General features: G+C 37.7%; 1 protein-coding gene across 1 annotated transcript in view; it reads left to right on the plus strand.

Moving 5' to 3' along the window:
• Nucleotides 1–11989, plus strand: part of ST8SIA1 (ST8 alpha-N-acetyl-neuraminide alpha-2,8-sialyltransferase 1) — a 156020-nt gene extending 144031 nt beyond the window's left edge. Inside the window, exon 5 of the mRNA XM_004435446.3 lies at nt 4747–11989. Coding sequence (XP_004435503.1) covers nt 4747–5233 — 487 coding nt within the window. The 3' untranslated portion in view covers nt 5234–11989. The remainder of the gene's footprint in view (nt 1–4746) is intronic.
• The last annotated feature ends 977 nt before the right edge of the window (nt 11990–12966 follow it).

Raw genomic sequence — 12966 nt, forward strand, 5'->3', positions numbered from 1 at the left:
GGACCTGTCACAGGTGGGCTTCACTCTTGGTTGAGAAGGTGGCAAGGTGGCTTTCTCTTAGGTGATTCCCAAATGTCATTATCTGTATGTCTTTTATCTTGGGCCAGTCAGTGGCAATATTCTAGTCGGGAACTATAAGCCAGGTTGCCAATATTGTACGAGTTGAAAAGAGTGCCCAGTTTTCCCTGGGCTGACCAGCTCTGGACACACAGCCACTCTTCCTCCAGAGAGACTGACACCCTCTACCCACTACACACAGTGATAATTGACCAGTGCAGGACTTTAGGGTTCAACCCACCTGGATGTCCCTGCTGCCCCATAATCTTAAACAATAACCTTGTTAATTGTTCCAAGACACGCACCTTCTCCAGTGTCTCCTGCCTTTGGGCATAGGGCACTGCTACCTGTTAGAACAATGCTCAGCAAGTCAGTTTATGCTCTGGTTTCCTGCTGTAAGCTCTCTGTTTTTCAGAGGTAGCTCAGATTTGGGGATTCACTGAGAGTAGGCCTTTTTTTCTTTTTTGAGGATGGATGTAGATTTTTAAATACATCTTTTCTCTCATTTCTAGAGATTTGCTCTAGGAGAGAAAAGCTGGACTCCTACCTTTCCTGATTCTGTTCACTTTGCATCTTGACTAGCATCCTGAAACTGAGCATTTTGCATTTTTTATTAATTGCAATTTATTTTAGATTAATTGTCTGTGTTTTTCTCCAATTTCATGTCAATATATTTAGACTCTATAATGTTATCATTATTAATCTTCTATTTGTCATATTTGCTGAAAATATTTTTGTCATTCCCTTTTTATTTTAGTTATCTTATTTTTTTATGCTAGTGAAATTTTACAGCTTGACATAATTTTGTCAATATTTTCCTTCGTAGAAAGATATTTTGTAAATAAGTTCACACACTTGTTTTCTTTAGTTTTTCTTGTAATGTAGACTGTAAATATTCATCTTACTTATCTTCAAGTTATTTTGTAATTTTCTTGTAAAGTATGAATCTATTCCCCCTCAAATTTCCAAGTTGTTAACTAGTTATCTTGATATTATTTATTATTTAATTTTTAAAATTTCATCAGTTTTCTCTGTATTGTTATATTTAGGATTCATTTGTAAAATCGGCTGGCTTTCTGCTCTTTCTATTGATATATTTTTTCTATTTCATGTCTATATTCATAATATATTAATCATTTCTATTTTTAATAATTCGTTGGCTCATCTGATTTCATTTTTCTTCTTTTTCAATTGTTATTTAATAGTTTTATATTCATACAGTGTACAACTATTCTGAGCTAGGTTATAAAAATTAAAAGACTTGTCCCTTGTCTTCAAGGAGTACACAGTCTTGGAGGGTATGATCAGTTCATGTTGAGGAGTTCCAAGAAGACTTGTTTGAAAGCTTACGCTGGAAAAAAAGAATAAGCTTTAGAAGGAAAAGCTTAAGTTGAGTCTTGATATATAGGCAGAACTTCACCAGAGCAATGAATGGATGAGCAAAAAGGAAACTATATATGAAAAAAGATGTGGACAGGTGCACACAGGAATGGCTGGAGCATAGGATGAGGGCATAGAAAGTAGCTGAGTATGAAGCTGGAGAGAGAAGCTGGAGCCACCACTCTTTTATAATTTTAGTTGAATTTTGTAATAATTTAGTAAAATTCAAAACTACCCCTATTGAACTCTTGATCAGGATAACATGAGATAAATTAGGTATGCCATCAATAATTATTGAATTGAATTGAGTTCTTAAGTAATGTCATTTATTAAAAAACAGGGTAGGTAAAAATAATAAAATGTAATATATAGGCTGGTTCTTTAACAGTGTCAATAAGATTAAGACTATAGTAAATTCAAGATGTGTGTTCCTTTTCAAAGTTAAAACTCAAGAAAAGAAGACTGCCTGCTTCAAGAATAATCAGTCAGCTTTAAGACAGGGAACACAAAATCATTTGCCCTGATTTTATTGGAGTTGTCTGTAATTCTCATTATTGTGTAGTCCGCTACAAAAATAAGGATACGTTCCATCAGCCGGCGCAGCCCTGTGGAATGGGAGCCATTCTGCGCAGCAATAAGAAGGGAATGGAAACAGGAAAGGGAAGCAAGAGAAGAATACTAATTAGACTTCAGAATATTGATGGTGAAATAAGAGAACTGGAATGTAGCTCTAGGAATAGTATATGATGAATTTTCTCTTATTAAGTTCTAACCATGTTTAGAAGACAGAAGGGAATAATTCAGTGGAGATGGAGAGATTGAATGTTTTAAAGAGGATAGATCCACTTCAGAACATGAGTTCTTTAGAAAGTGTGAAACAGCTTGTTCCAAGACACAGAGGGGAAGAGGGGGCACTTCTTCCTCTTAGGATTGCAACAAGGATAAAATTAGAAGATATAAAGAAAGAAATTTTGAGGGGTAGATGCAAAGAGCTAGATAGCTTACATTGATGGCTTTGATTGTCTAAATAAGTACATTCCCTGGACATCTGCATCAGAATCACCAGGGAGTGTCAGATAAAAATTCAGCTCCTGGATCACTCTCATCAGCACACAGGAACCTGTGATATCAGGTTATTCTAACTAAAGTTTGAGAACCATGGTTCAAACAAAGTAGAAGGTTATCTGCAGGGTGTGTCTACATTATTGGGAAAGCATTAGTGTTTTAGGAAGAGAGCAGAAGATATGGGTGGGCAATGGAGAGAATAAAAGAATTACTAAGCCAATCTTATTGAAGTTGGGAGGCAGGAATTTGTGTTGGAGAGGCTGGCCCAGCTTCAGAATATGGTGAAATATGCTTCCATGGCTTCTCCTAGGGTAGAGTGATTCTACCTGAAAACCCTGTTATCACTTCTCTGTTTGTCAGAGCCCAGGGAAAATTGCTAAGGCAGGCTGCTAGATCAAGGACATGAAGAAAACTTGAGCTTTGCCTTCCTTTGGGCTTGAGAAACACACCTTTCTTGGCGGGCAGAGTTAATAACACTGATTGCTACATAAAATCCTGTGGATTTGTTTCTTCAGAATGTTAGTTTTACGTATTTATGATGAACCCTACCAACATGTCAGGCCAGACTTCCCTCTGCTAGTTGTGGCTCGGTTCCATTTTTAGATGCTGCTGCTTCACCTGCATGTATCCTGAGATGGGCGACTCCCCACGGGTGAGAGAAGACAAAAGTTGCAAGGCGCTAGATTTTTCTCTTTTTTCACTTGAGCTAAATCAACCAACTCTTAACTTCCCTAGATCATTTTCTAAACTACCAGAGTTCCCTTTTTTGACACAGACTGACGACGAAACAAATGATTTTGTAATCCAAATAGTAAGTGCTGTAAGTACTGCCGTGGAGGTTCCCCATCAGCACAGAGTGAAGTCCAAACAAATTAGAGACGCACAAGCTTTCTCACAACACGCTTCATCTTCAACCACTGCCCCCACCATTCCCGCCTCGCACGTTCCAGGGACACTGAATCCTCGTCATTGCTTCAGTACACTGTGCACCCTCACCTATGACCAGTGTCCCTTCCACATTAGTTGCTCTTCTTCCTACTGTTCCCCTAAGGAAGTGTATTTAAATGTCATCCCCTCTCTCTAGCTTTCTTGGATCCCACTCCCTCTGCCAAGGCAGAATTAATTACTTTTTTCATCTGTATTCCATAGTACTTTATACAAATATAAAGCATATTATATTGTACTCATTTATATTTTTGTTTCCACAGCTAGACTTCAATTTCTTGAGATAAAAAGTTGGGTCATTAAATTTTTAATTCCCCAATGCCTGACACACAGGATGTATACCATAAATTTTAGTTGAATACATTTGAACCAGAGAGCCTCTCTTTTTGTAATTCAAACTGAAAGAAATCAGGAAAGTAGAGTTCTTTGGAGCAAGCAGTATGGGCAACTCTCAGCATCATTTTATAGTAGTAACAAGTCTTTCTTTTTCCATGTAATATTATAATTATAATATAGCATTGATTATTCTGAATACTTATAGAATCATAGAGTTTCAATGGGAAGCATTTCAATATTATAATATAGCATTGATTATTTTGAATACTTATGGAATCATAGAATTTGAATGGTTCCTTGATTTGCAGTTGAGGAAATCAGTCCTGTGCTTATGTCAGACCACAGAAGTAGCTTTTATCAAAATCCTCTCCAGAGGGACCAGCCCGGTTGCATAGTGGTTAAGTTCCCGAGCTCTGCTTCAGCAGCCCGGGGTTCGCAGGTTCGGATCCCGGGCGCGGAACGATGCACCACTTATCAAGCCATGCTGTGGCGGTGTCCCATATAAAGTAGAGGACGATTGGCATGGATGTTAGCCCAGGGCCAATCTTCCTCAGCAAAAAAGAGGAAGATTGGCAGCAGATATTAGCTCAGGGCTAGTCTTCCTCAAAAAAAGAAAAAAATCCTATCCAATAACCAACAACCTTTGTGAATTCATAAGTATTAAACCATTTTTACATTCCAGGCAAATAAATTCTGCAAGAGAACAAAGTGTCCAAAGAACTTTAGTTCAGAGGGAATCCCATTAAGGAATCTTAACCTGAGTTTAAGATATTGGGGTAGGGGAAAGCCAGGCTACTTGATGAGAGATAATTGGTAAGTTCAGAGAGGATTTTCAATTTAGGTGTTTTTCATGTTTTTTGTTGAGATAATGTGAACTATCAGGGCCCTCAGAAGAACAGTAGAGTGAGTTTTGATGAATTTCTTTTCTCCAGGTTTAATTGAGCCTCTTTTTCTCTTTAATAGGTTTCAGAACTTGCTGTGGTCCAGAAAGACATTTGTGGACAACATGAAAATCTATAACCACAGTTACATCTACATGCCTGCCTTTTCTATGAAGACAGGAACAGAGCCATCCCTCCGGGTTTATTATACACTGTCAGATGTCGGTGCCAATCAAACAGTGCTCTTTGCGAACCCCAACTTTCTGCGTAGCATTGGGAAGTTCTGGAAAAGTAGGGGAATCCATGCCAAGCGCTTGTCCACAGGACTCTTTCTGGTGAGCGCAGCACTGGGCCTCTGTGAAGAGGTGGCCCTCTATGGCTTCTGGCCCTTCTCTGTAAATATGCATGAGCAGCCCATCAGCCACCACTACTACGACAACGTCTTGCCCTTTTCTGGCTTCCATGCCATGCCGGAGGAATTTCTCCAACTCTGGTATCTTCATAAAATCGGTGCACTGAGAATGCAGCTAGACCCGTGTGAGGATCCCTCACTCCAGCCCACTTCCTAGGGACAATGGAAAAGAAAGAACTGAGCCAGGGTATTTTTGTTAGGTTTTCTACGTGACTCCAAAAGGAAATGGTCAAGTTGTTTCATGGATTTGCGCGGGCCACTTGGGAAGAAAAAAAAAAAAACAAGGGAAACTCTACTTTAATTGTTGGCTTGGAGAACAAATAAGAAATGAAACGTCCTATGAAATATTTTTAGCACATTGTGGATTTGCAACTAGTAACATGCTGATTAAAAGATCTTGGTAAAGCACATGTACATGGTTCAAATCTAGAACATGCAGTTCAAAATAAGATGGAACTCTAGTTATTGAAGATGAGGAACTAATCAAAGTAGGATAAGGAAATGCCAGGGCAAAAGTATTAGTGATTATCAACACAGAATGGCTTAATTGGAAAACAAGTCTTACTAAGACTGACATTAGAACCACAGCTTTTAAAAAAATTATTATTTATTTTTGCCCTATTTAGGGGCAGTGAATGGTTGATGGGGTAGATTTAAAAAATCTCTTACTGAGTAATAAGGATATAAAACACTACAGCTGATTATTGTGATTTGTTGAACCAAGTCTATGTTAACTCTGGTCTCCCTCCATTTTTAAAATGTTAAATAAGAATTGCTTCTTCCCCTTTTGTCACGTCTACTTGGACAATGTGAAGCATTGTTGAATTTAGACTGTGTTGTTCATAGTCTGGGTAACACGAGCCACTTTCCCTCCTTCTCAGAATTTAGGGTATAAATCCAATTTTTAGGTCTGTGTCATGTAAGCCTGTTTGCGTTGTTATTATTATTTTAGTGCAAAAAGACTGCAGATGTTAGTGCATTATTTATTTGCAAATTGGCGTAATGGTCATAATTTAATGTTCAGAGATGAAATAAAGCACAATTTCTAAATGAAATTGAATATTGAGGTTATTATAGAAATCAGCAGTTAAAATGTGACTGATTGACATGACAGATTATATTGATACTTTGAAAGTTAAGAATTTGAGAGTGTCAATTCTGTACAGAACTGATTTGCTATTTTGATCCTATTTAGCAGCAAAAATGCAATGAGAATGTACTATGAGTGAGTTATGTTCAATATTCACTGTATGTGCAACCCTGAATATATTTCCTCTCTTGAGCTATTTTATTATTTAACAATTACCTTAAAAAGGAATACATTTTTACCTATACAGTTCATCAGAAATGTGAAAGGGCTAACAAAAAACACAAACAAATGTTATTAAAATACGTACCACTCAAATTAGTGCTTTAATCGTTAAAATGTAATTAATGCGCTGCATAAAACCCCTGTATCATGGTTCTATTGAAAATGCTATCTGGAAACTTTACATCTTGTTATGATTTCTGGGATAGGTTTATGCAATAGATGTGTACAATGTTTAGTCTATAAATTTGTGGCTTCTGAAAGACAAAACAGAAATGGCTCCAACTAATAATATTTGATTAGACCAGTGCTTCTCATCTAGGGCGATTCTGGTGATATTTGGCGATGTCTGGAGACATTTTTGATTATCGTGATTTGGAGGGTGCTACTGGCATCTACTGAGTAGAGGTAAGGGATCCTGCTAAACATCCCATGGTGCACGGATCAGCCCCTGCACAACAAGGAATTACCCAGTCTAAAATGTCAATAGTACCAAAGTTGAGAGACTCTGGACTAGACCAAAAGGAAATTTTGATTGTTCCACATTGTCTTCATTTAAGGATACACTTAACATGCTCACATCGTTCAATGTATGACTACAATTTAATGAAAATGTTTTCTTAGAGTAGGTTGTAGTTTGACATTATTTTACAGCAACAGCTCATAGGTATGCCATACATGTCCCCTTGTCTGCGGTTAGACAGATGTATCTAAACCTGGGGGGGTGGTGTGTGTATGTCACATAAAGTTATGCATCTTTATTCTTATTGAAATGTATGTGTTCCTAAATTAAGATCTCTCTAAAATTATCCTGCAGAGTACTCTGGACTACTCTGTTACTAGAAAGAAGTTGAATTCTAAACTCACTTTATTTTATTTTGTTTATCTGAAAAGACTTTAGAGTTAGGCCTCATACTTTACCAAATTTGGTCACTTATATTTTAATATTACTGACCCTTAAGATTCGGCTCAGAAGATATTCAGGTTACGGCAGGCACATTGAATAAGAAAATATTCCATCACTTTCAAAGCATCAAGAGAGGGCATTACCCTCTAACATCAGTCTAATTTTTAAATTGCTTTTTAGTAACAAAAATTAGATTGCTTTATGGGGGCAAAAGAGTGGGTGAAGAGACTGAAAATGAGTACCTGATGCGACTTTTTATTTTTATTAGCTCCAATTTGAGAATTGCATTGATGCCAGAGATCATGAATACCTCTGTTTAATTTTAATTACACTTCAGTAAAATTAAGATGGGTAAAAAAGGACTAAGTCATTCCATGAGAAAAAAAAGTAATTTTTTTACGTGAACGATTTTTATAAGCAAGAGGACACTGGATACATACAATTTATATAGAGTATTTGACTAACAGTTTATACAACATTGTGCATCTAAACTGCAATTAACACAAGAAGTTAAGGCATACTCCCTGGATTTTATTTCTGTTTAGTTCACTTTTAGCTATTTTAACAAAGGTAAGAAGTAAATGATCCAAAATGATAGATGTTCGGACAACACTCTGTATTTGGCTTTGTGATGTCTCATACCCTTCTCTTGGCTAAAAACTTTGTTTAGGTTAAATATAAATTATACCTGAAGCAGTGGACAACATGGGTTAAAAACCTGCATGAAAAATAACTGAAGAAATTATTTGCCAAAAATATTCTTCCATTAGTCAAAAGCTTTCCAGGAGTGTTATAGATGATTCCAAATGGAAAGGATACTGATAATATTTCTTCTTGTCAGCAACTGTGGTAGTTTCATAATTTTATTATATACAACCTCTTATTTCTTTGTTTGGAAATTCAGCCATCTATAGTTTTAATTTTGTATTGAAAAATATTGAACTTGTGAAATTTTAACTGACAAATCCTTGTTACGAGGGACTTAATGGGAAAAAATGTCACAGTCCACAGTGTTGTCTAAAAACTTTCTCACCAGAACCAGGCAGTATCTGCTCTGTTTGTGGTGTTCTAAAAATCAAAGCTATAAGGACTTTGGTGGGAACTTGAGGACAAGTATGTAGAGGAATAAGGACTGAGCGCAATACTGTGCTTTATATTTCATCTTCCCAGTGCAGAGGTCGGCTCTCAGATTTTATGACTTTTGGTAGGCGTCCCTCAAGGATGAGTAAGCAGCTCCCAGGACGAGCAACTTAGCTCAAGGCTCTGACAAAGTCAGCAGTAATTATAACTAAATAGGAGTAGCAATTTGGGCAACTTTAATCTGCTGTGTGCTAGGGAGAGGATGAGGCAAGTGGAAAAGAGGAGATAACCTTACTCCCAAGCTCTCAGCATACAAAGGGTAGAAGTCTCTGCCCTTGCCCTTGACTTTCCAGCACTGTCTGTCTCTGTCCACTACCGCAGAAGCTGGCCTGGTTCTAGGGTTGAGCTAGTAGCCTTGTGCCTAGAGAGCTGGTGTGGAAATTTGCTGAGTACCTTAAAATTTTATACTGCCTGAAACAGGTTTGTTTGTTTGTTTGTTGGCTTAAACTTATGCTCTCTAAATTTGTGTGTCCTGTGTCAGAGTTCTGGTCACCCTGATCTAATTATGTCCCTATAAAAAGTGAAGCTTTTTTTCCATTCAGATGGATTTTCTGAGTCCTCGAAGCTAGAGGGATATCAAATATTCTACCACTTCGTATATAGCCTCTTTGAAAGCTCTGGAGACTAACCCAAAGGAATCCTGAAGCTTAGAGTGTGTGTTTATAAACTCCTAAATATGAGGCCACAGTATTTAGGTTGAACAAGCGGAAGGAGACAGAGTCATGGGCGGCACAACGACGTTTTTGGTCAATGACGGACTGCATATATGACGGTGTTCCCATAAGATTAGCGCCATATAGCCTGGTGTGGAGTAGCCTATACCATCTAGGTTTGTGTAAGTATTCTCTGTGATGTTCGCACAACAACGAAGTCGCCTAACGATGCATTTCTCAGAACGTATCCCCATTGTTAAGCGACACATGACTGTATATGAATCTACAATTGCTGTAGCCCTTTTTCTTCCTATCATAAGAAAAAGAATACTAGCGACTTGACCCTCAGCCTAGTCTTGACTTTTGAATTTTTTTACATACATCCTAGGGGTGAGGGATTGAAACAAGTGCATAAATGGAAAGCTCATTCAGACATCACACAACCTCTGCTCATCGTTGCAATAAGGAAAAAACATATGCTTCTATTTCCTTCTTCTGATTTTCTTTTTTCTGGTGTCAGCATTTCTGATTTCTTCTATCCCTAACAAATAAGGAGTAAATAACATTATAAATTGACTTATAATACCTATGAGCATTTGTGTGATAGCCGAAGCCCATAACTATAATTTTTTCGAAGTACTACAAAAGAGGAATATATTTTGCTTATGGTCACTCATTTACCTACCTCCTCTGTGTTCTTATTGGTCTCTACACTGTGCCACAATCCTTTCAGATTTTGCTTTGCTGTTGAAGCTGTGAGATATAAACAGTGATGCAAAGCTGTCTGGGAGTTTTATAGAATAATGCCCAAATATATTGATCATGTCTCTTGCTGCTTCTATGTAATTAGATTTCATCCAGATATTTGTCATTTTAAAAGCATATGTTTCACACAATACCAATAAACATCTAAGAAATGTGATTTTATCCAGGGCAGAGAAAATTAGGAGCCAGATGTGTCTGTATTTCTCTACACAGTAAGAAGAAATGGAGAATTGTAATAAAAAAAGGTTTAATCAAAACGAAAAAGAGAAAGATAAAATTGGGTTTTAATTGTGAAGGACCATTGGGAGAGATCTTTGTATGCAGCCAAGCAGAGAGCATAGAGGCAGTCCCAAGAACACAACCTTTTCAAAACATTTTAAAGGAAATATATTGTCACGCAGTCATTATGGCTAACAATGAAAAGACGCTAGAGGAAGCAGTGTGAGAGCCAGACTGTGAGACACTTAGGGGAGAAAACAGAGAGTGGCACCTGCTTACCTACTTGAACCCTCACAGACTAAAAGCTTCTCTCCTTCCTCCCCTTCTGTAATTTGTACTTTCCTTGGTGTCTGAGCCTGGCTATGCAAACACTCCTATTTTCATATCCCTCTTTTATCTCCACTGTGACACATACTTCCAAAATTAGATTATTATTTAGATGATCTGTCATGATGAGACAACAATAGTAGGAAGTGTCACCTTGAACTTGACCCTTTGAAACATGCTCTTCCTATGCTATGCATAGTGAGAGAGAGCTTTAGTCTTCTGCTCTCACAATTGCTTCAGGACGAGGCTTTTATGTATTATTACTTAAGCAGAGTTAGAAGCATCTTCTTCCCTATGTTCTAGTGTAAACACATGCATACATGCAGACACATGCACACCCCTTGCATTATTTATGCCCATTGAAAAGAGAAAGATGGCTGACCTGGTGGGAAGTAGCAGAGGGTGCCTTAACTTTTTCTGGCTTGAGTCCCACTTCCTTTTGTATTTCCTTTATGTCCTTGTCACTTTAGAGATGTAGCCATGTTTGTTCCAAGTTGTATCTTTATCATCAGCAAGAACTCTTATAAATGTAGTGAATGTGACTATTTTGTATAAATGCACAATAGTATATAGGCCTTGGAGATGTCTGATAACAGTGTGTAAATATCCTTTGTTGAAGTAGTAGAACCTTCTCATAGGGAGCTGCTTAGGTAATAGCTACAGGAGGATACCTAGATTTAAAATGTTTATTTCTCTAGCGAATTCTAGCATTCATGGATGCAAGGAAACAATTGGTTTCTGTTTCTCGTTTATTCTTAAGCACCAATCCTTTGAGCTTTCTCTTTGGTAGGTTACTATAGACATCCCTTTCATAATGTACAGGATTCCCAATTTGTGATGATTGAATGGCCACTGGGGTACATCAGTGTCAGACACTCTAGAGGGAAGGGGAGAGAACAGACAAGGATAGCTCCATTGAAAAGCTTGCCTAATTTTTGAAAAATCTGGAACATTACTAGAACTCTAGTTACCATACGGCATGGTTGGTCTGAAAAGCTTTGAAAAAGAAAGTTTCTCTTTGATGTCTTTAACTCAATCATTGCACATTATATATTATTCCACATGTCCGCAAGCTGTTTTTCAAGAGCAAAATTGTAGAGACTGGAGGTAAGCGTAAAATAGAAAAATTTAAATATTCTTTCTCATACAGTATAGTCTGCCTATCAGTCCATGGAGGCAGTAGTTCTGGAAAAGATTTTAGCTTAGACTATAAAATTGAATTCACTTTGATGTGTACATGAAATTACTTCTTCCTAATAAATCCAAACTCCAGTCAGGAGGTGTGGGGAGAATCAATGCTGTTCATTTCTTCTTTTTTGTGTGTGTTTCATATACAATGTAGCAGGTAAGAAAAAACTTTAATTGGTACTTTTTATGTTGTGACGAAAAAATCTCTATCTCTGTTGGTTCTGCTGAGTTGTTTCTTTCCACAGAATCTAAATGCAATGTCATAGGAGGAGGTTTGCTGTAAAAACATGTCTTTTTCTTTGGTGTGTTCATTATAATTATGGCTGGTAGTGAGAAGGTTCAGTAAGTCTCAATTTCTCTACCTCCCTTACTTGGAGAAAATTTGGAAATGTACCCTGTGAATAAAATGGGTTTTTTTATAGCTTGTGAAGTCTTTTTATTTCCCAGAAGTGTATGGGTAATTCTGTTTCCTTTTCTATTCCCCCTTGGTTTTGTATCCACATCAGCTATGCTGACTTTTTTTTTTTCTGGATGAAAACTCATCCTGCTTAGTGAGAAAATTATTTTAGAAATACAGAATTATAAATGCTGTGAATAGAATAGAAGAACACTATTGGTACCTCTTATGCTGGTGAAAGACACTGTCGGGCCGGCCCCGTGGCTTAGCAGTTAAGTGCGCGCGCTCCGCTGCTGGTGGCCTGGGTTCGGATCCCGGGTGCGCACCGACGCACCACTTCTCCAGCCGTGCTGAGGCCGCGTCCCACATACAGCAACTAGAAGGATGTGCAGCTATGACATACAACTATCTACTGGGGCTTTGAGGGAAAAAATAAATTAAAAAAGAAAAACCCTGTCTATTGGGCGAAGTGTGTCCTAGATATGCTTTAACAAATTCCTAACGATTCAAAATATTTAGATTGCCCTTCTGCTCGTATAGGTGACTTTGACAAGCCTAAGCCTTCTTGTCTGAATTATTTAGATAATTGCCTCAAACTGCCATTTCCCTTGGGCTCTAGTGGCCCAGTTCTGCCACTTTCTCAGAGGGAGGGAGATCAGAAAAAGTGACCTTGGTCTGTACTTATCATACATCTCGCCTCAGAAATTGATCAAGGTGCTTTGTGCAGAGCTCCCTATTCATTCTCTGACTTCATTCTCACATAATAGCCTTTTGGGCTGCGGCTATTTTAGGAAAGGACATTCTATTACCTGATGTTAAATATTTGTGGTGTTTAGCTGAATCATTTGGGAAGGAAAAAAGGCAGAACTCTGGTATAAATGTGGGTTACTCTAGCCTAGTCTCAGACCATATGAGGAAAACACATTTAACTTGTTTTCACCAACTATCATTAAGTAAAAAAATCTAGATGTTACTGAGTCCTGCT

The sequence above is a fragment of the Ceratotherium simum genome, chromosome 17 (assembly GCF_057802395.1).
Source record: "Ceratotherium simum simum isolate JZ-2026a chromosome 17, ASM5780239v1, whole genome shotgun sequence".
In the NCBI taxonomy this organism is placed as follows: Eukaryota; Metazoa; Chordata; class Mammalia; order Perissodactyla; family Rhinocerotidae; genus Ceratotherium; species Ceratotherium simum.